Genomic DNA, 21,256 nt, shown 5'->3' on the forward strand with positions numbered 1-21,256 from the left:
GTGATCGAGAACACGCTGCATGGGTGCGGTTGTGGGCGAACAATTGAGGTAAGTCCTGAGGTTCTCCTTCAGATTCTGTGAATGACGTTTGATCATGACCCTGGCAGATCCAGTGAATTCTACCTGGTCTGCCAAGAACATACCGGGTTACTCACAATGGGTACATTTTGGGCGCATGGCATGCACGAGCCCATCCGCCCACTCTGGGCCTGTACAGAAACCCGAATCTTCAAGCTGCGGGCTGTAGGTGACATATGGATTGAATGAATGTCGTCACGTATATCCCTATTATGTCCAGGCACGCTGGCCTAGGCAAGTAATTGGCGCTCGTCCCAGCGTCAGATGAGCACCGACGACTACGGCATTCTCGATGCTCGATCTTTATGCCTCGCCACTATCTGCCCTGCGGTTGGTAAAACTCCCGAATATCAGTAGCCGAGCTGTGGCTTGCGTCTCGTCCTCGAGAACGTGTATCCCATCCCATCCCCACTCTACCCTTGGCTCTATCGCTGCCTGTTTTCAAGGACCGAAGTTCCTCCTGGTTTCAACCCAGCTTAGGGCTTCCAATCGGAAGCGAAATTGCCCAGAACATCTTCGATTTTAGGAAAAGAACGCCCGCAATGGACGGCATTAGGACAGTTTCCAGGAAGGTGAGGCACACTCAATTCATTTGCCACTTTCATCTGTCAAACTGACGGGATCGATGCAGGGTCAGGGTCAAGGCAGTCTTGACGCCCGTTCAAAACGAATAAAGACCATCCAGGGGGACTCATTCATATCGGAGCTCTCGTGGTTTCTTCACTTGTCGCTCAGCACTCCATCCTCTCTCCTCCCCGCCCACTTTTTCAACGATGGATCTGCGTCGTAACGCCTCTCTCTTCCTCCTCTACGCTTTCTGCGGCCTCTTAGCTTCTGCATGGGCCCACACCCTTCCGGCTCTCATCGATTCCCGTGATGAGCTCTCGGTATTCGGAGAGATTGTTCGCCGCTTCCCCGCCCTAGTTGGGAACCTCACCGCGGCAGGAGGAACCGTCTTCGCCCCCACCAACGACGCTATAAGAGACTTCCTCATTCGCGAAGCAGGCGGATCCCCAGCTGTCGACGCGCTCTCCGAAGACATCGTCAACGACCTCCTCTCCTACCACATCCTCCCTCTCTCACTGCGGTCCGACGACCTCGGAATTCCAGGTGGCGTGGTGGTCGAGACCAGCCTCTTGGACGAGCAGTTGGCCAATCTGGAAGGAACGCCCAATGTCGTGTTCGCCAGTGCCTTTGGAAGTACCGGGCAGTTGGTTGAGCGAGGTCGCTTGAGTATCTTCTCCGGTGTCGGTGAACCAGCAGCCGTTTCGGTCCCTGATTTGGAGATCGAGGGCGGTGGGATCCTGCACATTATCGACAAGTGAGTTTTTCCTCCCGTACTTCCTCGAGCGTTCCCTATTCGATAGCCGTCTCGGTGTGCGACTTTTAGTTTCAACCTTGTCTAATCTATCCCAACAGCGTCCTCAACTTCCCGCGAACGTGCACGGATACCGCGGAAGTCGCTTCGCTCTCCACTCTTCAAGCCGCTCTTGAAACCACGAATCTCACAACCGTGGTCGACACCACGCCCAAGTTCACTTGCTTCGCACCAACCGACGAGGCCTTCGCCGCCGCCGGTATCGATCTCACTCAACTCTCCACCAAGGAAATTGAGGATGCGCTCAAGTACCACAGCATCGTCGGTGACGTTGGGTACTCGACCGCCTTCGAGGACGGGCAGGAGTATCAAACTCTTCTCGGAGTTCCTGTAACGGTTTCGAAGCGGGATGGCAACCTCTATATCAACGATGTGGCCGTCGAGCAAGCGAATGTCATCATGACCAACGGAGTGGCTCACGTTTTGAGCGGGGTAAGTCCTCTTCTTCATGAATCAGTGGGCAGTATACCGACTCTTTGACTGTAGGTTCTCGTTCCCCCCGCTGGAGCAGTCCCTTCGGACACTGGCTCTGATGGATCAGGCGATGGAGAAGGAGGGGGAAGTGGATCTGGATCCGACGATGATCCAAACGACACAGATGGTAGCGGTGTTTCGAGAACAGGCGTTGACCTTGTGGCCAGCAGTGCATTGGCGATTTTGACCTATCTCATGATCTGATAAAGCGAACAGACTAAGAGATATACGGACTCGCTTTCTGATCCTTGGCACCATCATCTCTTCTGTACTATCCTAATGGATGTAAACTGGAATTTGTACCGTATGTCTACGATCTTTGTATATATAGTTAATCGTGAAGTTGAAGATAACCTTTGGGGTAATGCGTCTTGAACATAGGCGCCTATGTTGCTTCCTCGTGCGCGGCCGCTTCTGCGAGTCCGCGTAAACCCGGCCCGGAAAGAGAATCGACTTTCTATTTAGCGCCCAGGATAATTAGGTTCCCAGAAGGCTAGTCCCCACGGACTGACTTCGAGTATTCAACTGAAGTTCGAGTTTTGACAGTACTGGATCGTAAACCAGCTCTGAAGTCCTGTTCTGTATAACATATGAGATAGGAAGGCTCGAAACGAGTCACAATGTGGGTACGGGTCGCAAAAATCACTGAGGCTGTTACCTCCCAAGGTGGCATCCTCAGCTGAGCAGTCGGCGAAATATCGCTAGTCTTACGCTACTTATAGTCATATCGAGTGAAACGAAGTGCGCATTTGGACACCTCTCTGTGGGTCCATTGTGGGCTCTGGATAACACACGTGAGAGATATCTACGAGGTACTTCTTTGCAACAGCTTCCACTGCCCATCTGTCGGCCACTACATACTGCTTCTGTTCGAAGAAACGACAGTTCATTGACTGATTATCTGTCCATCAGCCGTAAGAAACAAATTGAAGATGCGCTTTCCCACTTCAAAATATACTCCATGCGCCGTCGATAACTGTCTGAGCGCGCATGTCGTCCCCTCCCTCAACCCGCATGAACAAGAGCGACGTCACAGATAAGGTCAGGTTCCTAAGTCTGCCGACGTACAGCCAGAGCCCTGAGACTGAATACGCGTTTAGTTTGCACAGGATAGCGATGGTGCGGAGAAGGGAAAAGAGGAAGGCCCTAGACGTGGTGATGAAGATCGAAAGCGACCGTTGCCGCCCGGTACGCCCAATGTTTTTGAATCATGTGCTCAATTTACACCCTAAACAGTCGACGACGAGGAGTTTCGAAGAGACGCCCGCATATGGGGGTTGTATCTCAAGGAGGCAGGCGAAGAAGCCAAGGAACAGGTTGAACTATGGAAGACGGGCCTTGAATCATTGCTCTTATTCGTAAGTGACTCGGTGCTTCAGTTTGGAAATAGCTGAGCCCCTCCCTAGGCTGGTCTGTTTGCTGGCGTGGTCGCATCTTTCCTGGTAGAGTCGCGCAAGAAGCTCCGTCTGGAAGATCAGGAGTTTCTGTTGATGGAGATTCGAAACGCCCTTCGAAACGAACCTCCGCCACTTGAATCGTACGAGCCAAAGGCCATAGACGTTTGGGTCAACGGCTTGTGGTTTACCAGCCTCCTCACCACCCTCTTCGGCGCAATTGTGGGGGTCCTTGCACGGTCTTGGCTCATTCGGTTCAGCCCCATTAACACCCGACAAGAGGCGACGGAAGCCTATAAACGCTGGATGTTAGACCAGAGGTCGGAGAGGTGGAGGCTTCGGAAAGTTATTACATTCATTCCGCTCTTGGTCCAGCTCGCGTTCTTCTTGTTTGCGGCTGGTGTAGGCCTTCAAGTGCTGGAAGACCATAGGTCACTAGGAATCGTCGTTCTGGGTGCAGTTTCTGTCTCGATCATTGTTTATCTCGTGATCAGCGCTCTTCCTCTGTTCTTCTCCCCGGATTCTTGTCCTTTCCAAACACCCCTGTCCGACATCCTTCTCGGCATTCGGAACTTATGGCGCCAATTGACCTCGAAGGACTCGCCGCACGCTCCACACTATGACTTCGATGCCAGGCACGTTGCGAGCACCCTTGCAAAGATTTGGCTAAGGCGCCTAATCAAGTCCCCCAAATCGGATTTCGTCGATGAAGCCGTGAAGGAGCTTAACCGTAAGTCACTCAAAGACGAGCGGATACAGTTCTTTGCCGAGGCAGACGAGGTTGCAGCACCCAAAGTCATCCTTCGCCGTCTGCAGGAATGTATGCTACCAGAGCACGCGGACCTTCACCGACGCAACGACATTATCTCCGACCATTTGGTCGCTCTTGCGAAATTCGCTGACTACGCCGAGTCCCACGGCAACGAGAACCTCAAAAACGTTTTATACAACTCACTGAGACGCGGCCAACCACTTGGCCAATGGACCTTCTTCCCCGAACCTGTCCGTGCCCTAGCCTTTAGCGTTCGAGCTCCCCTCTTGGCGATGTTCGAGCGGGACTTCCAAGAAAGTGAACTTTTCGAACAACCGTGGAGAAAGACTGTGCTGTATATGCAGCCAAGACACCGACATATCTTTTTCTTGGCGGCATGTCGAGGACTGGTACAAGGCGCGCCGATTTTGCGCAAGGTTAGCGCTTTTTCGATCGGGCTTTGTCTTGCCAACGGTGCGTTTCTCACTGCCTGAGCCCAAACACGCATACCGACACTGATCTTATTCTCACAGCTGCAAGGACTGGGCTGCAAAGTGAATGGAGCGGCGAGATGCAGCATAGTGAACGAGAGGCCAAGCGTTTATGCCGTATATTTCTTCTTTGCTTATTTAAGGAAGTTGGTGCGTAACTTTGCGTCGGTTGACAGTTGTCGAAGGGTCGCTGAAATCGAAGGGTAGCTATCGGGTTGAACCACCTTTTTTCTTCACATATCCGATATGAACCATACTTTGACCGTCCTTCTGACGCATCAAGTAATCTGCCCAGTAGTCTACTCGCCTGTCTTCGCCACCCAGAAGCAAAACTTCGAAGTTATGGAGTTTATATAGTAACAGCTCTAGCCCTTCATCGCCGTGAGTTTCCCGGGCCTTGCCTCCTTCTCTGTTGACAGGATCGACTAAGAACCGTTTTCAGCCGCTGAAGAGTACCCCATTGGAGACGCAATCATTGACTCAATGGCAGAGATGGCGACCAGAGATCCCGACGAAGTGGTAGCAAGGTCTGCCCAGTTGGCGGTTCTTGGACTGGGGTTGGAAGGTAATTCAATGGCGTTCAGTCGTGGCTCCAGAACTTTGAACTGACAACAAAGCAGATATACGTCAAAAAATGCTGGATGCGACGCTCTCACGGATTGACAGAGCAAGACCAGGACATTGTCTAGAACTTATTCAACTATTCTTGCTTGATGGTCGGTTCAATATTCACCGTCCCCCGCTCTGAAAGCAAGCCCTTACGAATTTACTCTTCCCCAGTCTCTGTAAGAGATACAGCAATGCGATCCATAGCCCCACTGCTGGTGGAAATCTTCTTCTACGGGGCCGACCCCTGGGCCGGTCAGGCGGAACACATGCTACTATCACTGCTTGATGATGGACCAGGTGCGGGAGTTCTCCATTACAGATAGCCACTCCACTAATGATGGCTACAGAAACGGTATCAGAGGTTATTTCGTGGGCTGTTAAGGAAAAGATCCTCTCGGGACTACAACAGGAGAACCGCAAATTCCTCCTCGCAACTTTGGAAGGGATTAAATGTTGCTTGTTACGCAGACACCCCGGTGGTCAGTCATTCTCTGTCTATCGAACCCCAGATACTCATCTGGCGTTTGATTCACTTCTATTGGCTCAGATTACTACACGTGGGGCGACATGTTCCGTACCCAGATGCAGGGACCTTTCCTGGAGATTGCTCAAATTGCTTTGAAGGATTCGGAAAAAGATGTTCTTGTGATCGCGAAGACTGTACTGCAACTGCTCTCTACACAACTGCAAGGTAGATATAACCACAGCTCCGGGAATCGATGGGGTCTAATTGTAAACTTTAGATGACCAACAACTTGCTACCGCTGTGGCGTTTCTCCGGGAGGAAATTAAGAGCGCTTTAGCCTGGGACTCTACATGGCCGTCTCAGGAGAGAGCCATAGAACTCCTTCGAGCTCTCGTCAATGATAACGGTGAGGGATTCTCAAAGGGTGTCCACATAAAGTTTGACGCAATTACTAGGCTTGTTTGACGGATTGATTGAGGAGCTCCTTCCCGAAATTTCCGCGCTTTACAACTCCAATCACCCGAGCATAACAGTTAATAGTGCTATAATCCATTTTTTCACTGATTTGGTTGAGAAGGGTGAGTAGTCAAGCTTCTTGTGTAGGGAAATGTCGGCAAGTTAAAATTATATATAGCTAAATTTCTCCCTCAAATTCAAACGGCCCTTCCTCAGCAGCTCGACAGTATCTTCAATACCGTTGGCTGGCACTGTAGTATCAAACTAACGGTTATTTTACGAGAACTCGCTCTGCACGGTATGTTATCGCGTCTGGTTATTGAGTCTGGGGAAGGCGGCTACATTACATTCTATCTATTAGATGTTGCCACAGCTTCGGGGCGCATAGATAACCTCATAGGAATCATGGCCTGTGACAGCAACATGATGGTCACGAACGGGGCAAGGGAGTCGCTCAGGATACTAGCAACACGAGGTAGGTATACCTAATACGACCGTAGATATCGGATATACTCATCGCGCACTAGAGGACCTGCGATCCTTGATTTTGTCAAAGGTTCCAGAAAAGCTCGAAATCTCAGATCCAGAGCTGGATCACGCCGTCGGTTGGATCAGGGTGTTGCTACTGCTAATCGAATATCGTAGGGACCATCGCCGCTTGTTAAACTCCTTTCACTCACTTCATACTACTCAGCGGATACCAGGGGACCTTCATGTACAATAATCGCACAACGCGTAACGAGGAAAGGAGTGAGAATGCACAGCACCGAACAAGTCCGACGGCCGGGGTCCCTAGATGCAGACTCAGTGCGAGGTGAGTATCCTCACCTTCGTTGTTGAGCCTGCCAGTGGAAAGTCTAAATACCTCAAGACATCAATCAATGTGAAGAGATATCCAGACTCGCTCTGGACCTCATGCACTACCCCGAGATTTGTGGTGAAGTCTTCCGAGCCCTAAAAGCGCTCGTTCTCCAACTAGGTAAGTAGTTCTCTTCCAACATCTAGCAAATGGAATGCTTAAGGGGTATAGGGAGCAAATCGTCCATGGCGTGCCTTGAAAACGCCATACGAACGCATCTAGGCTGTGGCTCGGATGGTTATGGCAGCCGAGAGGTGCCGACAGAGATAGCTGGAGAGCTGGCACACGAAGAGGACCGTACGAGCCACTTCCATTAGACCCACACCATCGCCTCTGAAACACAGAGAATCTTTCAGCTATGTTCCTACGATTACTCTTGGATATTCTGAGCTATGCCATCGAAAACCAAGAATCAACCGTTTGTATCGAGTGCGCAAGGGCACTTGGTCGTCTGGCGTGGAATCCAGGTATGTACTATCCGATGTTCCAGTTCGGCTGTCCCGGTGCTCACGTTTTATCGGAAGGCAAGAGTAGAGACGTCCTGACTCAGGTGAAAGCCGCCCAGGCTCTGGAGTCTTTGGCGAAGGTCAATTGCCCGATGACGCGAGAACACTGGGTCACAGCATTAGAAGGATTCATTATCCACGGTGAGAATGACTCCAATTTCACGGCTGATGGGACACGAAAATTGACGCGACACGGTCAGCCGACTATAGTGAAGGACTACTAGCACTAGTCCAAATGTCTCTTTTCGACGAGTTTCACACTGTTCGACATACAGCAGTCCACACCATCAATGACCTCGCCCATCACTCTGGTGAAGTCGCAGACGTTCCTTTCTCTCATGTGCAGCAGCTGAATGGTTGTAGTTAAACTGGCGGATTCTCTGGCAAAATCTGCATTGATTAAGAACTTGGAACGTACATCAAAGGACCCCGCAAGAGAGGTTCGTGAGGTATGGCCGACCGCTCTCGCCTCGATAAGCCTGCGCGTCAGCGACTTCAAAGATGTCGCCATTCCAGTGCTGGTAAGAATCGCAACGGAAGATGAACATCTCGACATTAGGAAGGAGGCTTCAATCAAGCTGGGTACCATTGCGAGCGACGGTGAGCGAATCGATCTCTCGCCTTCTCGTCGCTAGCTCAGTCACGTCCTTACCCCAGCTAAAGAGAAGGAGTCAATTGTTGCGCTGCTCGTCAAACGATTCGAGGAATTACTCAAGGACCCAGATGTCGAAGTGCGAATGAAAGCACTCTGCACACTGGATTATGGCGCGCTCGAAAAGGATTGTAAGTCTTACAATACTAGGATGGGAACTGAGGTTGATAGACCCTCTTGGCAGATTCATTCGAAGACTGTATTAAAGCTCTGTTGCCATTGCTGTTGAAGATAGCAACGACGCATGATGGCTCCGTAATAAGAGAAACAGCCGAAAACCTTCTGTCCACCATGATTCAAGGCCGTCTAGGCTTGCAAGGTTCGTAAAAGCGACGATGTAATCTCCTTCCATTCAATATAGAGTTGACCGACAGATGCCTTCGGGGAATTCGCCCTCACTGTCACTGGGAGCATCGCTGCCATGACTGAAAGAGGGAGGGGTGTGGCTGTGGACCTCGTTAAGAAAAGTGCGCCTTCGCTCTCACCTTGGCGTACACAACACTCATTCGCGAGGCCTATTATTCAGTACCCTTCCTCCCTGAGGACATTGTCCCTTCAACCTGCAGCACTTTGACTCCGCTGCTTGCACATAACTGGGCAGACACGCGCTCAACGGCGTTGGAGCTATTGGTTCTGATTTACGGCAGAACTCAGAATCGCGGCAGATATTCCCGTCAGTTAGGTCTACAGCTTCGGTCGACTGACTTTGGACTTGAAGGACTCCAGTTCATCCAATCTACAATCCCCGATGTTATAAAAATGGCCCTCAGAGACACTCACGACGACTTACGCGTCCGGGCCCTGGGATTTCTAGTAACGCTTTGCAGCGAAGGTCCGCTCCCCTATCACTATTGTTTCATTCCACGGAGAGGAAAGCGCTGACGCTGGTATCACAGACGACTTTCTCGCAAAGATCAAACCGTGTCAACCGCAGCTTATGGCTCTTCTTGAAGTAGACAATTTGAGGTCCCAGACTATTGAACTTCTCTCGCATTTGTCGAGGGACCGCGTCGGTACGTTGGTTTCTGATTTTCTCCATCCGACTACTTCATTTTCCCATATTGATCTTTCCCAGTTCGTCGCTCAATCGCTTTTTGGATCATTGATCGCATGACTTCCGAGAACGCAACTGGACAGGATTTAGCCATGCAACTACTCACAGTGCTAATCATGGACGGTGGGCGCGGAATTCACTCCATCCTCAGCTGCCGGATCCACTGATTTCCGAATAGACCGCCTCGAATTCCACGCGGACCAGGGATCCGACTATGTTCTCATGCTCATAGCGGCAGCCAACCTACCCGAGGGTCAGATATCGCCGTACGGATTTGGAATCACCACAGGCCTATTGCCCCTCCAGCATCTGCTCTTTCCGGAGCGCTATGATTATCCCACCCATATAGAACTCCCCGCTGAACTCGAACCGTGGTTCATGTTTTCGGTCTTTGGAAAACACGTCACCTCACACGAAGTCCATAGGTGGACCGTGGAGATGCCGAAATATGTGGAACGGGAAACAGAGCAATATGAGGCCGGACTACGGGAGCATATGGAGATTGGCCCAGCGCCGCGCGTGGTTTTCTAATGCACCGTGGAAGGGAGAAAACGTTGATAAGATTAACATGTATAACAGATTACAGTACTACTGACTCGGATGCTCCAATCTACGAATAGATCGGCTACTACTGTGCATCGATGCCCGAATTTTTCGTGGAATTGGGACAAGAATTCGGATGTCCGTCATCTATTGTACGGAACCCCCAGTGCCGAGTGACGCGCTTGGTCGATATGGAATGGTCCCTAATGACTGCGTGAGGGCTCTTAGTTGGCCGGAGACGAGCCAATTTCAGCAGTAGCGATGCATTGTTGAATTGATATGCCAGCGTTCATGACGAACTCGTGGGCCCCTGGTGTGCATAGTTGCAAATATGTACCTTCCATCCGCTTGAAGAAGTCTCTCAGATCTTCATGTTGTGCGTCTTCAATGAACTGGTTCACGTCGCAGTCGATAGCGAGCCGGAGGGTAGCGGTACCTCGTGTGCTCGGTTGGAACAATTCTCGGAATCGAGGCCCTTTGGAGAGACCTCCAAGGATTGCCGAAATTTTCGCCGCCCATTTTTGTTCGACATCCTCTGGATCTTGTTCGACACCCTCTAAATCCTGCTCAACACCCTCCTCTTGTTCCGCCCCTAGGCTGTTTTTCAGGATCAGTAGCTGCGAAGCAGTTTTCCCCTCGATGACAGCAGTTAGCCCAAAGTAGCTTTCCAAGACTTCAATCGTGACGATACTGCAACCACCTTCAGGCCACAACTTATCCAGTTGAGCAAACGTCCTTTCTCCAATGCTTTCCTCCACCCTCCAGATGTCTAAAAGGGTGGTCCTTACGATCGTGGTGCATGATGGAGGAATTTCCACGAGCGCCAGAGCAGCAACAACCCCAAGAAAGTTACCGTGAATCTCCAGTGTTTCAACTCCAATCAAGGACACTGGTTCGATTTCTTCTACGCGATCCATGTAATCCTCGTTTATCGTGGTATCGGGGTCGATGAGGAAGAAACCCGTGACGACAGTTCTCAAGGACGAAAGCACTTTGAGGGGTTCCATCCAGGCGAGGTTGGTTGTGGGATCATGGTCAAAGACCTGAGGCACGTGCCAGAGGAAATCCAAGGTCGCGAGAGCGTTCTGTTTCCAATAACAGGAAGGAAGGGAAACATTGTGGAGTGCAAGCTCCTTCAGCGATATCGCAGCCGAACCATCAAAGAGGTTGGTCGGGTTCAAGACGAGTGCGGTATCATGTGTGGGAAACGACAGATACAAGTACTTCAGAGAGTCCATGCGTCGAGAGAGGAGGTTGTTTAGGGCGTTCGCTGAGTCCTCCACAGGCGAAAGGGCAAGCCTCAGTTCCCTGAGTCGCTCAGAATGGGCGAAGATTGCTCGCATGTTCGCGATTTCTTTCGCATATAACCCCTGAACCTCAGATTCGGTCGAGAGAACTGCATGAAAGCGAATCCGTTCAACATCCGCGGAAATATATAACGGAGCCTCCTTAGACCTCTCCAAAATGAGCTTCATGAGCTCCGGACGGACGGTGTAGCTTCCGGCAACTTTGGCCCACACAACCGCAGAGTTGAGCGCGGTGTTCCTCCATGTAGCACAGACTGAAGAAAAGGCGAGGAGTTGCATGAGACCGTCATGTTGATCCGGCAGTGGTCCAAAGGGGGATGAGTACACCACCTCGTCTACCAGGTAGCCGAGGATGCGTTCAAGGATGTCAGGGCAGAGTGTCGAAATGTTGTTGTCGCTATTGGAAGAGGCCATGACCATTTCAGGGGCGCTGGAACACATGCGTACGCTGTGACTGGCTCTTGTTGTGACCTCCAAGGTCGACTCATCGCTAGCGTCGCCTTCGTCCTCGGTAGGTCGCAGTCTCTTCGGAGGGTTCTCATCGTGCTCTAGCTGAGATCCCTGCTCCCTGCCATCGTTCACCTGAGAGTCGATTAGAACGTCAAAGTTGCGCTTGTAATTTGACATTGGATTGGATGTGGAAAGGTATCTGTTCTTCACGTATACGATAAGTGGATTCTAGAAGGGGGCTGTGGTTAAAGGATGGAAAGGACTCCCGTTCGTATTTAAAGGCTTGCTTGTTTGGTTCCCATCAAAGGGACAAAGGATGGACTTTGGCCAAAGTAGTCATGGTTGGCTGATCCGGGATACAATCGGACAATGGGCCAAAGCCACCCGCTTACCACTGTTAATGGTGTTTGACGCGAGTTCACAGAGCTCACCGGACAATGTGTTGCTAGCCGCAAATCGAAGAAAGCTCTTTCGCAGGCTCCAGTTCGCAACGGTCTTACTACGAGCAAATGGCCCAAGGCAACAACGCTAGTGTATGGACAATGGTAGTTCTACTCGGAGACGGATGACGATTATAATGGTTCAAGAAAGCCCAGAAACGAGGGACCAAGCATACCATAAGACACCAGGGCCTATGTGTCTGTGTAGCGCGTGCGGTTAGTGCAGTGGCAAGGTCGTGAGACGGCCCACATATCAAGATTCAAGAAACATATAAAGGTGTTGCCAACCCTTCAGTTCTCTTCTCGCGAGTCTCCTCCGTCACTCCTGGCACAAACCTTTGCACTCAACGCGTTCCATACTATTTCTATCTTCTTTCTGACATCAACGACATCATGGCGACCTGGTCCGACATTCCGTTTGACATCATGGAAAATGTGCTTGCCATCCTCTCCTTATCCGGGGTATCTGTGGCCCAGAAGGACCAACACAGACAACTCCAAGACCTCATCAACGTATCAGCGGTTTGTAGAACCTGGCGCGCGCACACCATCAACGCAAAATCTGCATGGGCTAACGTCGCTGGTGCTCACAAAGTATCTCCGACCATATCCTCCGCAATCCTAACCCGATCTGGTGACTATCCCCTCGTTATCAGCTCCGTGATTCCTGCCAACTTCGGGATCTCCTCTCTGACTGGACACCACTGGGACGCTATCCGTGCCAATTTCCATCGTGTTCGAGGCTTTGTTGCAGAGTTTGAAGGGAAACCCGATATCCCGCCTTTACTGGCGACTTTGAGTCTCCCAGCACCTTCGCTTGTGGGCCTTTTCCTCACGAGCAAAACCTACGCTCGCATCGACGTCCCAGCTCTCCTCGCCAATTCCGCCCCAGCCTTGCGCTTCGTCTGCATCCGCAACTTGGATGTCGTCAACACCGTGGCTCCCGCGCTGCAAAATGTAGTCGGAATTCACTATGACATTCCCCAAATTGACGACGAGGATCTGCAGGGCGAGACTTGTATCGGACTTCTGCGAAATACACCCTTGGCTGAGAATATCCAAATTGGACAATTCAGATTCCCTTCCCGCTACTACGACGATGATGTGGGATGCTATGCCCCATACGAAGCAGTCCCTCCCATCCCCTTGCCCAGAGCTAGGCAGGTTCACATAACAGGCGACCTCCTCGGCGTCACGGCTGCACTCACCCGCCTCGATCTCCCCCAATCCTGCAAGTACCACTTTGACTTTATCGTCGACGAGAACCCGCGTACCGGACATGTCACCAATGCCGGATACGAAACCTTCAGCCGACTCGACCGCATCTGGGCTGGTAAGAGGTACCCCGTCCTCCAGGTGTTCCTTTGCCAGGGCTACATTTACCTTCAGACCTGGGCTAACCCCGGAAACTTCGGAAATCTACTGAAGATGGAGATGAGCCGCTTTGAGTTCCCTGACATGCCATTCATCGAGCCAAACGGACTCTACGAGTTCTTCGTATTCCTCGCCTACCTCGCTCGACAACCCAACTTCCAGGAAATGGCTGCCAGAGTCCGCCAGCTCGACGTGAACATCCAGCTCAACCTCGAAGACATCGACATATTCTTCCAAGAGGCCTGTGGATACTTGCAGGAGTTTTTCGCAGTCTTCAGCGGGGTGGTCCACATCAGAGCTGTAGGGAACGCTCTCCCCTTCCTCACCGACTATCGACATTTGATGCGGACCAGCGTCCCTGGCGCTTATCAACCGCCTTTCCCAATTCTGCAGCGGCTGGACGTCATTAACGTCGATCCCAAATTGGTTCCCGCAGCGAGGCAAGGTCTGCAAGAACTCCTGGTACTACGCCAAAGTGTTATCCCCAATTGCCCTCCCCTGCAGATCTGCTGACGACGCCGGGTGTCATTAGACTCTCTCTGTATCACTGTTCAATCACCAGTCGCTCGTTCGCTCCCTACATATGTGGGTAGCCGTTCAACCCCCTGTCGCTCCTTCTCTCCCTCAATCTATCTTTCCTTTCATGTATTTCTTCCTGTAACTTCTCTAGTTGAATGTGGAATGAATCTATCTAAAGTGAAAATGATCGACGAGCATCTCTAAGTTAAAAACTGAGCAAATAGGCAAGGTAGGGACCATACTTCGTTGAAGAGGCATACTGGCATCGAACCAGCGCCTGGGATAGCCTTCTGGCAATACATCGCGCAAGGGAGGAAACGTGCATAAGAATAACGAATAACAATACTACTCTGACTCGAATACCACTACATTGCTACCAATACAACTTGAACTACTACATCCATGCCCGGCACACAGGATTCGGGAAAGAAATCCCAACACATGAGAAAGAATACACGAAAAACCATCGATACAGGGGTGATAGTAAGAGGTAAGTAATACCAAACACGGGCAATGAGGGGTAGGAACGTGTAACATCAAAAAGACGGGTAATAAGGATATGGAAAACGGTAATACAGACTGGGAGCACCAAATACAGTTACATACTTTACATATGTTTTTTTGGCTTCCTTTTTTTCTTCTTCCTAGGGGGGAGGGCGTCTTTTTCTCCCAACAACGCGGAAACCGAGAATGGAAGAAGGAAATTACGACAATCAGCCGTAATATTATCCCTTCATCCGATCTCTCCAACAGTCCAATCTCCCCACCTCCACCCCAACGCGCGCAAGTCGCACCCACCCACGCCGAACGGGGCGTTTACCACTCGAATCTCTCTCCGCGCCCTCCACCGCACTACCCCTTCCACGCCACTAATCCACGCCCGCACACCGCAGACCCATAGGAACTCATCCCTACCACCCGTCCCCCTCCCCAACCCCACCGCCGCCCACCCAACATCACAAATACTACACCTCCTGCTCCCACGCATCCTCCCACCCCCCAACATCACCCTCATCATCCTTCTCATCATCACTCCCATCCTCATCCCCGTCCGCATCCGCATCCAAGTCACCATTCGCCCCGTTGGCAATAGTAGCACCAGCACCAGCACCAGCAACCCCAGGAGGCCCAACCACACTCGCCACGCCTTCATCAATAATAACCAACCCACCCTCCCCAGGTTCCTCCTTATCATCGTCGAAGGCAATAAGACCCTCCCCTCCCTCGTCGTCTTTATCGTCCGCATCTGCTCCCGGATTCCTCATACCGCCACCAATACCTCCACCAATACCGTGACCGTGACCGTTACCGTACGCCGATGCACCGTTTCTACCACCATACGCAGACACACCCCCACCCCGAGCACCAAACGCAGAAGACGCAGGCCCCCCATCCACAAACAAATCCTTCAACGCATCATAATTAATCCTCTTACTATACTTTGGGTTCTTCTTGATCAGGTTGCGCACGGATTCAGCGGCAGTTCCGCCTGCGGGTGTGGACGCGTCGCGGGGTTTGTTGTTGGTTTTTCGGCGCTAAGATAGGAAGAAGGGACGTTAGTATTTTTTCACATGAAGGGAAAGGGGACGAAAACGAATTCGAAAGGCGAAGAGGAAAGGTGAAGGCTAAAGCGGGGGCTCGTCGCAGGGCTCGAAAGAGACAGGGAGGGATGGGCCGACTATAAGAACAACCTTCTGGTTCCTAAGTCGAAAGCTCGGGTAAAGCTTGCCTTTGCCGTCGAGGGCCGTGACAGACGACTAAGCCAAGTAAACCTAAGCAGGTTTCCTGCGGCCGTCCAGCTGGTTGGTCGGGAAGCCAAGATATCCGGCGTTCCAGGGAAACCGAGACTGTAAGGCCAAGCGTAGGGGCTGGCGGTGGGTGGTTGTGGTGTGGTCGGATAGGATACACGAGAGGAACGAGGAAAAAGAGAAAGGTTCCTCTCGAGAACGACGAGGATATGAAAAATGATAACCCCATGTCGACACGAAAACCATGCCATCGCCCAGGCCAAACAGAAGTGCTCCGCTTGAACTTGTGCCTCAACGTGTCCCCGTCTGCCATCCCTCACCATCCATCCATCCACCCAGCCCCGAGAGGCACAACGCGCCAAGCCCAAGCTCCAGCCAAACAACCCCAAGCCGCGCCAAGCCAAGCCACCCCGCCCCCACCAATCAAAACCCAAACCCGAAGAACAAAACCAAAACAAAACCAAAAAAATAAAAAAAGCGACACAACCGAGAAACGAACCTTGCGACTCTTGGTAGCGGGTTCCGTCTGATCACCTTTAGCTGCACATTCCACAATCCGACAGAACAGAGAACCAGTTAGCAAAATGAACGCATCATAAAAGATGAATAAAGTGGGATTGGAGGTCAATCGAGATGGAAAATCGATGAAAATAAAAAAAAGCGACAGGGAGTGCCCTTGTTGCAGGGTGCATCGGGAGGATGTTGGATTTGGATTTCAATGTCGGGGCAAAAGAGAAAAAAATGAGAAAGGACGACGTACCAGCTAATGCTTCGAGGTATTCCCGATTCAACTCGACCCACACCCGTTCCTTTATTTTCACCTCCTGCTCGCTTAGGATAAACCTATCCAACTCTTCCTCATCCAACCCGCTCAGCTCATCTCCAGCAGTAATATTCGCCAACCTCGCCTGCTCCGCCGCATCCAACGCCTCCGACAGCTTCGTCCCTGTATCATTCTGCAGAAACTCTTGAACCTCCTCCGCCAGTTCGTTCGAGATCGTTTCTTCGAGCTCGGAGGTGGATGGTGGGGGTGGTAACGTGGATGTTGGGGAAGGGGTTAGCGGAGGAACGGCGGCGGCGGCGGCGGCGTCTTGTTGGAGTAAAACAGGGTCGATGTTACTCAGGTCGATTTCGGGTTGGATAGCGCCTTCGAGGATACCGTTGGGTATCAGACTCGGGTCGAAAGGTTGTGGTACCTGCGGGGCCGGCGTAACCTCCTCCAGCTCTTCCTCCTCATCCCCACGCTTCCTCTTCCCCTTCCTACTCTTTCCCGCCTTCTTCTTCTTGCCCTTCTTCGGCTCCTCCACCTCCACCTCCCCATTCTCCTCCCTCTCCCTCGCCAATCTCTCCGCCTCCTCCTTCTCCCGCCCCTTCGTGAACGCAGGCGGGTCCATCTCGTCCTCCAGCCACACGTTCCTAAAGTCCGCGAGCGTCAGGCTCCCGCTGGGCGTCGCCTTGAACTCGTCGAGCCGCTTCTTGAGTGTCGTATCCGCGATCTTGACCACCTGCACAATCTCCTCCACGGACCTCCTGAAATTGTTCATGCGGGCTGCAAGGAGGAGCGCAGCGCCGCAGATACCGGCAGGCCTCCGTCCACGGGTCATCCAGTCTCTATCAAACCTCTGCACCAGCCGCACCGCATCCGTCGCCACCTTGTGCGTCTCATCCCCGAACTCCAACAGCGCCGCGAACCTTGAGATGTAATGCGACGGATCAACGAGTGGGAGGCGCAGGTTGAGCGTCTGGACGAGCTGGAGGTAGGTATGCCCGAGCTCGAAGACGTTGACCTGCAGGAGGTCCGAAAAGTCGATGAGCATGTAGGTTTTGGTTTCTTTTTGGCGGCAGGCGACGTAGAGGCAGACTGCGACGACGTTGAGGCTCTTGCGGCCTTTGGTGAACTTGTGTTCGACGGCGAGGGTGTAGAGCCGGGTCGCTGCTAGACAGACGGTTTCGTTGAGCCGTAGGACGTTGGCTATACTCTGGATCTTTTTGTTCGCTATTGCAGATAAGATGAGCTCTCATCTCATTTTCTAAATTGAAGAGAACGCACCGTTGGCGATAGTCTGTTCCCTCGACTCGGTACTTCCTCGGTTACCATACGGACCACTCATCCTCGCGTGAGCTGTTTCCACAGTATGAGCAACCGATATACACCCAGTAAAATACCGCGAAAAAGCGATAAAGATACTCACTGGCGCCTTGTGCTACGAACGAGCCCTGGACTATAGCCGCCCCATTGGACGTCTCGCCGAACACAATCTCGTTCACGATCAAGTTTTCTTCGACGACGGTGCCGCATTGGATGCAGAACCCATTGCCTGCGGCATGGTCGTACTCGATAACACTACCACCGCATTCATTGCAGACTGTCTGTTCGTTCGTCCGTTCGTAGTCACATTCAAAAACGGTCAGCAGCGGAGCCTGGGAGAGGGAGGTGGACACGGACCATGGTATCTCGCTGTGGTGCTTGTTCTTGTGGTTATTGTCGTTGTCTGGAGTGCTAAAGAGTGTACTGCAGTCGTTGTCCTCGTCGTCGTCGTCAGTCGTGTGGTCGCCGCCCCCGTCGGTGGTAAAAAGTCTAATGCGACATGATAAAAGGGAAACAAAAGATTTGGGCCGACTCAGCCCTTGTCAGATCACTTGATCACACGGAGATAAGACTCCGACCAGCATCTTATCTTATCTCTGGGCGTCTCTTCGCCATAGGGGCTCAATACGACATGATAGGGAATGGGGTAGCATTATTGGAAAGGGCATAAACGAGGAGGTCTATTTTCTACAGAGCTCACTTCATATCCTCCATCTCCTCCAGCCCCTCCGCGCATAGTCCACATCCAATACATTCCAAACACACTGCTCGCCGTCGTCAGCCGCCTTCAAAGACCAAAATTAAGAAAAACACGTACTCAATCCACCGCAGCATGCGCAAAGATAACAAGGACAGCACAAAGGATTTCTGAATGCCCCTGTCAAAATATATCCTTTAATCAACACTGGTGGCAAGACCAAGGGTGGGACAAAATGGACGAACCTTTGCAGCACCACGCGCTCAGCATGACGCCCAAGACAAGGACGACGAACAGGCCGATGAAGATGACTATGAGGTACACTACATCGCACAATCTCATCAGCCATATCCCAACCAATAATCGAAGAACAAGCTGAGAACGTACGTTTCCTAGCCGTAAACCCGTCTTCCTCCTCTCCTACACCCTGCGCTCCACCAGCCGTACCTCCACCCGCCGCACCTCCACTCGCCACCGCGAATATATCCCGCCTACCGGGGACACCATCGGCGATAGCACCACCATCAGAATCCTTCGTGACAACCCACCCACCCCCCGGACCCCCAAACACCTCATTCCGCGCTCCAACACACGCCAACAATCCCAGAAACGCTACGCCTAGGAAGGTAGCTCCGAGGATAGCCACCATGCGCTTCGTGGATCTAGTACTCCCTGGACCTGCTCCCTTTCCTCGACTCCCTCGACAGGAATGCGAACCACATCCCCCACCTCGACTGAAGGAATTGTAACAGTGGGAGGAGGCTGACAATGATGAACCCGAGTTTAAATTGTCACTATGGTCCGAGTTCGAGTAGCTGTGGTGAGCGTTGTCGTTCACGAACGACCCCATCTCCGATACCTCTCGATAGAACTGGCAGAAAGGTCTATGCCCAGGCGGAGGCGTAGAGGAGGTGAGTGGCGGACTCGCAGTAGTAAGCTGCAGGAACGGCTTTTCGGAGGGCTGGGGTTGGATGTATGTGAGTGCTGACATCGTCTTAGAATAGTCCTTGAGAGTGCCGTTTGTTTGCGGATGCGGTGTCAGATGGAGCTCGAGTACGCGGCCCAAAGGAGGGATGCGTCCCTGACAGTAGCCTGAGTATGTGTGGTGAAAGGGACTCGGACTTGTGTTCGAGAACGGTTAACGATCGTGGAAGATGGAGAGAAGGAAGAGTTGAAGGACCCTCAGGTGAACGACTCGGAGGCTGAAGGGTTATATGCCACCCCATCCGAGTCCACGTTCCTCAGACTGGACCGGCCTGCAGGTGGCTGGCTGGGCGTCTTGACGCTTGAACATCGAACTTCAACCAGCGCTAATAGTAGTCTTGTAAGTCAAGCTAGACTGTATCAGAAGGCTTTATCGACTGTAAACAACGCGAGCGCCTCGAGCGCTAATAGTAGTAACCACGCGCGTAATCATAACAAAAATGTCCGAAAAGGAATGTTTTACAAGTCCGGATACGATTAACTCTGAAGTGTCCGAAATAGAACGCTTATTTAAATTGTCTGTCGGAACGAAAGCAAGAAGGGTATATTCCATCCATACCATACCACACCACATCTTAAATCCCTCCTCGCTTCACGCCATATCCCCTTAACCCCGTCATCTCGCCTTCCGCCACCTCCCCACACCATATCACCTTGCCTTACGCCATATCCCCCATCTCATCCAACCCCTCCAAACAAAGCCCGCACCCGATACACTGCAAGCACGCTAGACCACCACAGCACGCGCACAGGTAGCACGGGCAGCATAGGGGGTTCTTGAAGGCTCCTGTTTTATCGTTCGTCGATTAGATGTGAGTAGTGGCGGTAGACGTGGAGGCATAGCAGTCGTGGAGGTATAGTAGAGTTGCAGAGGTGCAATAAAATCATAATGAGCAAGTGTAATTAAAAACAGAGGATATAAAACGTCTACGCACCCTTGCAACACCACACACTGAGCATAATACCCAAAACGAGGACGACGAATAATCCGACGAAGATGACGATTAGGTATACTTAACAGAGTCATCAAACGCACGATCAGCCTCCCCTCTAAGCCTTCCAACAAGAAATTAATGGGCGAAAGAACTCACGTTTCTGAGACGTAAACGGACTATCCCCACCACTACCCGTAGAGGTGGACCCAACCTCCTGCGCCAACGCGATACCCCAATCCGCCACACCACCTCCCAGACCCAACCCATCGCCCCCCGGGCCACCACCATCCGAACCCTTCGCCAACTCCCTCTTCACACCGTGACCAACCCCACCCCCAAACCCATGCACCATCCCACCCGAAAAGAACACATCCCTCGTCCCACCGCCGAGGTAAGCTACGACTCCAGCGAGGGTGAGACCTAGAATCGAGGCAGCGATAGCCAATGCGATTCGGAGTCGTGGAGTGAACTTGTGGGAGAGGAGGCCGTGACCTCGAGGGTGGTGCGAACACCCATAGTGGGCGTTACAGGACGAACTGGGTTTGGCATTCTTCGAGGTCGGCGAAGGGTGGAGATGCGGTTTTTCGACTGCCTGAGGCTGGAGTTGGGTGTACTTGGGGGTTGACATCGTCTCAGGGTATCTCTCGTAGTCGTAGTTGTAGTCGGACTCGGAGTCACTAGTTAAAGGAAGGGAAGGGCGAAATATACTCGAGACGTGCAGGAAGAAGAAAGAAATTTAAAGGAACAATCGGATACAAAGGTAAGAACCGAGAACCAGGGCCTCTTACATATTTATACAGTAGTACACCCACCACCTTATAAACGCTGTGCAGCCAAGGCTCTTAGCACCTGTCCATAAAGTCAATCCACTTATAGATCTTCGCACTGCCTCCCCGGCGATCGTTCACCGGTTCAAAGGGTTCTTGGTCATTAGAACCTGTTCTTCTTGGTCGTTAGAATCCGTTCTTGGTCTTTATGGCATAGCCTTTCCAGTCAACTGAA

General features: G+C 51.9%; 5 protein-coding genes across 5 annotated transcripts; 2 read left to right on the forward strand and 3 right to left on the reverse strand.

Moving 5' to 3' along the window:
- Positions 1 to 851: 851 nt before the first annotated feature.
- Positions 852 to 9,699, forward strand: CC1G_15759 (hypothetical protein; the record flags this gene model as incomplete). Its single annotated transcript, XM_002909994.1, has 31 exons — positions 852 to 1,399; positions 1,498 to 1,888; positions 1,943 to 2,089; positions 3,031 to 3,118; positions 3,167 to 3,288; positions 3,337 to 4,549; positions 4,609 to 4,683; positions 5,009 to 5,131; positions 5,187 to 5,282; positions 5,347 to 5,472; positions 5,523 to 5,654; positions 5,723 to 5,866; positions 5,919 to 6,047; positions 6,097 to 6,219; positions 6,276 to 6,395; positions 6,459 to 6,572; positions 6,625 to 6,738; positions 6,792 to 6,911; positions 6,969 to 7,076; positions 7,128 to 7,253; positions 7,313 to 7,423; positions 7,481 to 7,603; positions 7,663 to 7,773; positions 7,826 to 8,062; positions 8,120 to 8,245; positions 8,299 to 8,433; positions 8,489 to 8,581; positions 8,641 to 8,946; positions 9,011 to 9,127; positions 9,190 to 9,291; positions 9,347 to 9,699. 31 exons carry the CDS (start codon positions 852 to 854, stop codon positions 9,697 to 9,699), a joined length of 5,973 nt encoding a protein of 1,990 aa, XP_002910040.1.
- Positions 9,700 to 9,935: 236 nt separating this feature from the next.
- Positions 9,936 to 11,645, reverse strand: CC1G_05566 (hypothetical protein; the record flags this gene model as incomplete). The annotated part of the gene is made up of 1 exon (XM_001838033.1): positions 9,936 to 11,645. The coding sequence occupies one exon, from the start codon at positions 11,643 to 11,645 to the stop codon at positions 9,936 to 9,938; it is 1,710 nt and encodes a 569-aa protein (XP_001838085.1).
- Positions 11,646 to 12,301: 656 nt separating this feature from the next.
- On the forward strand, positions 12,302 to 13,795 carry CC1G_05567 (hypothetical protein; the record flags this gene model as incomplete). Its single annotated transcript, XM_001838034.2, has 1 exon — positions 12,302 to 13,795. The coding sequence occupies one exon, from the start codon at positions 12,302 to 12,304 to the stop codon at positions 13,793 to 13,795; it is 1,494 nt and encodes a 497-aa protein (XP_001838086.2).
- Positions 13,796 to 14,766: 971 nt separating this feature from the next.
- On the reverse strand, positions 14,767 to 18,984 carry CC1G_05568 (transcription factor TFIIIB complex subunit brf1; the record flags this gene model as incomplete). The annotated part of the gene is made up of 7 exons (XM_001838035.2): positions 14,767 to 15,336; positions 16,049 to 16,089; positions 16,310 to 17,545; positions 17,600 to 17,671; positions 17,742 to 18,127; positions 18,631 to 18,658; positions 18,723 to 18,984. 7 exons carry the CDS (start codon positions 18,982 to 18,984, stop codon positions 14,767 to 14,769), a joined length of 2,595 nt encoding a protein of 864 aa, XP_001838087.2.
- A 673-nt stretch (positions 18,985 to 19,657) lies between these two features.
- On the reverse strand, positions 19,658 to 21,000 carry CC1G_15760 (hypothetical protein). Its single transcript, XM_002909995.1, has 3 exons — positions 20,411 to 21,000; positions 20,255 to 20,332; positions 19,658 to 20,106 (listed from the first exon to the last, which is right to left on the reverse strand). Exons 1-3 carry the CDS (start codon positions 20,880 to 20,882, stop codon positions 19,979 to 19,981), a joined length of 678 nt encoding a protein of 225 aa, XP_002910041.1. The 5' UTR covers positions 20,883 to 21,000; the 3' UTR covers positions 19,658 to 19,978.
- Positions 21,001 to 21,256: the final 256 nt, after the last annotated feature.

Source organism: Coprinopsis cinerea (assembly GCF_000182895.1).
Source record: "Coprinopsis cinerea okayama7#130 chromosome 13 map unlocalized cont3.13, whole genome shotgun sequence".
Lineage (NCBI taxonomy): Eukaryota > Fungi > Basidiomycota > Agaricomycetes > Agaricales > Psathyrellaceae > Coprinopsis > Coprinopsis cinerea.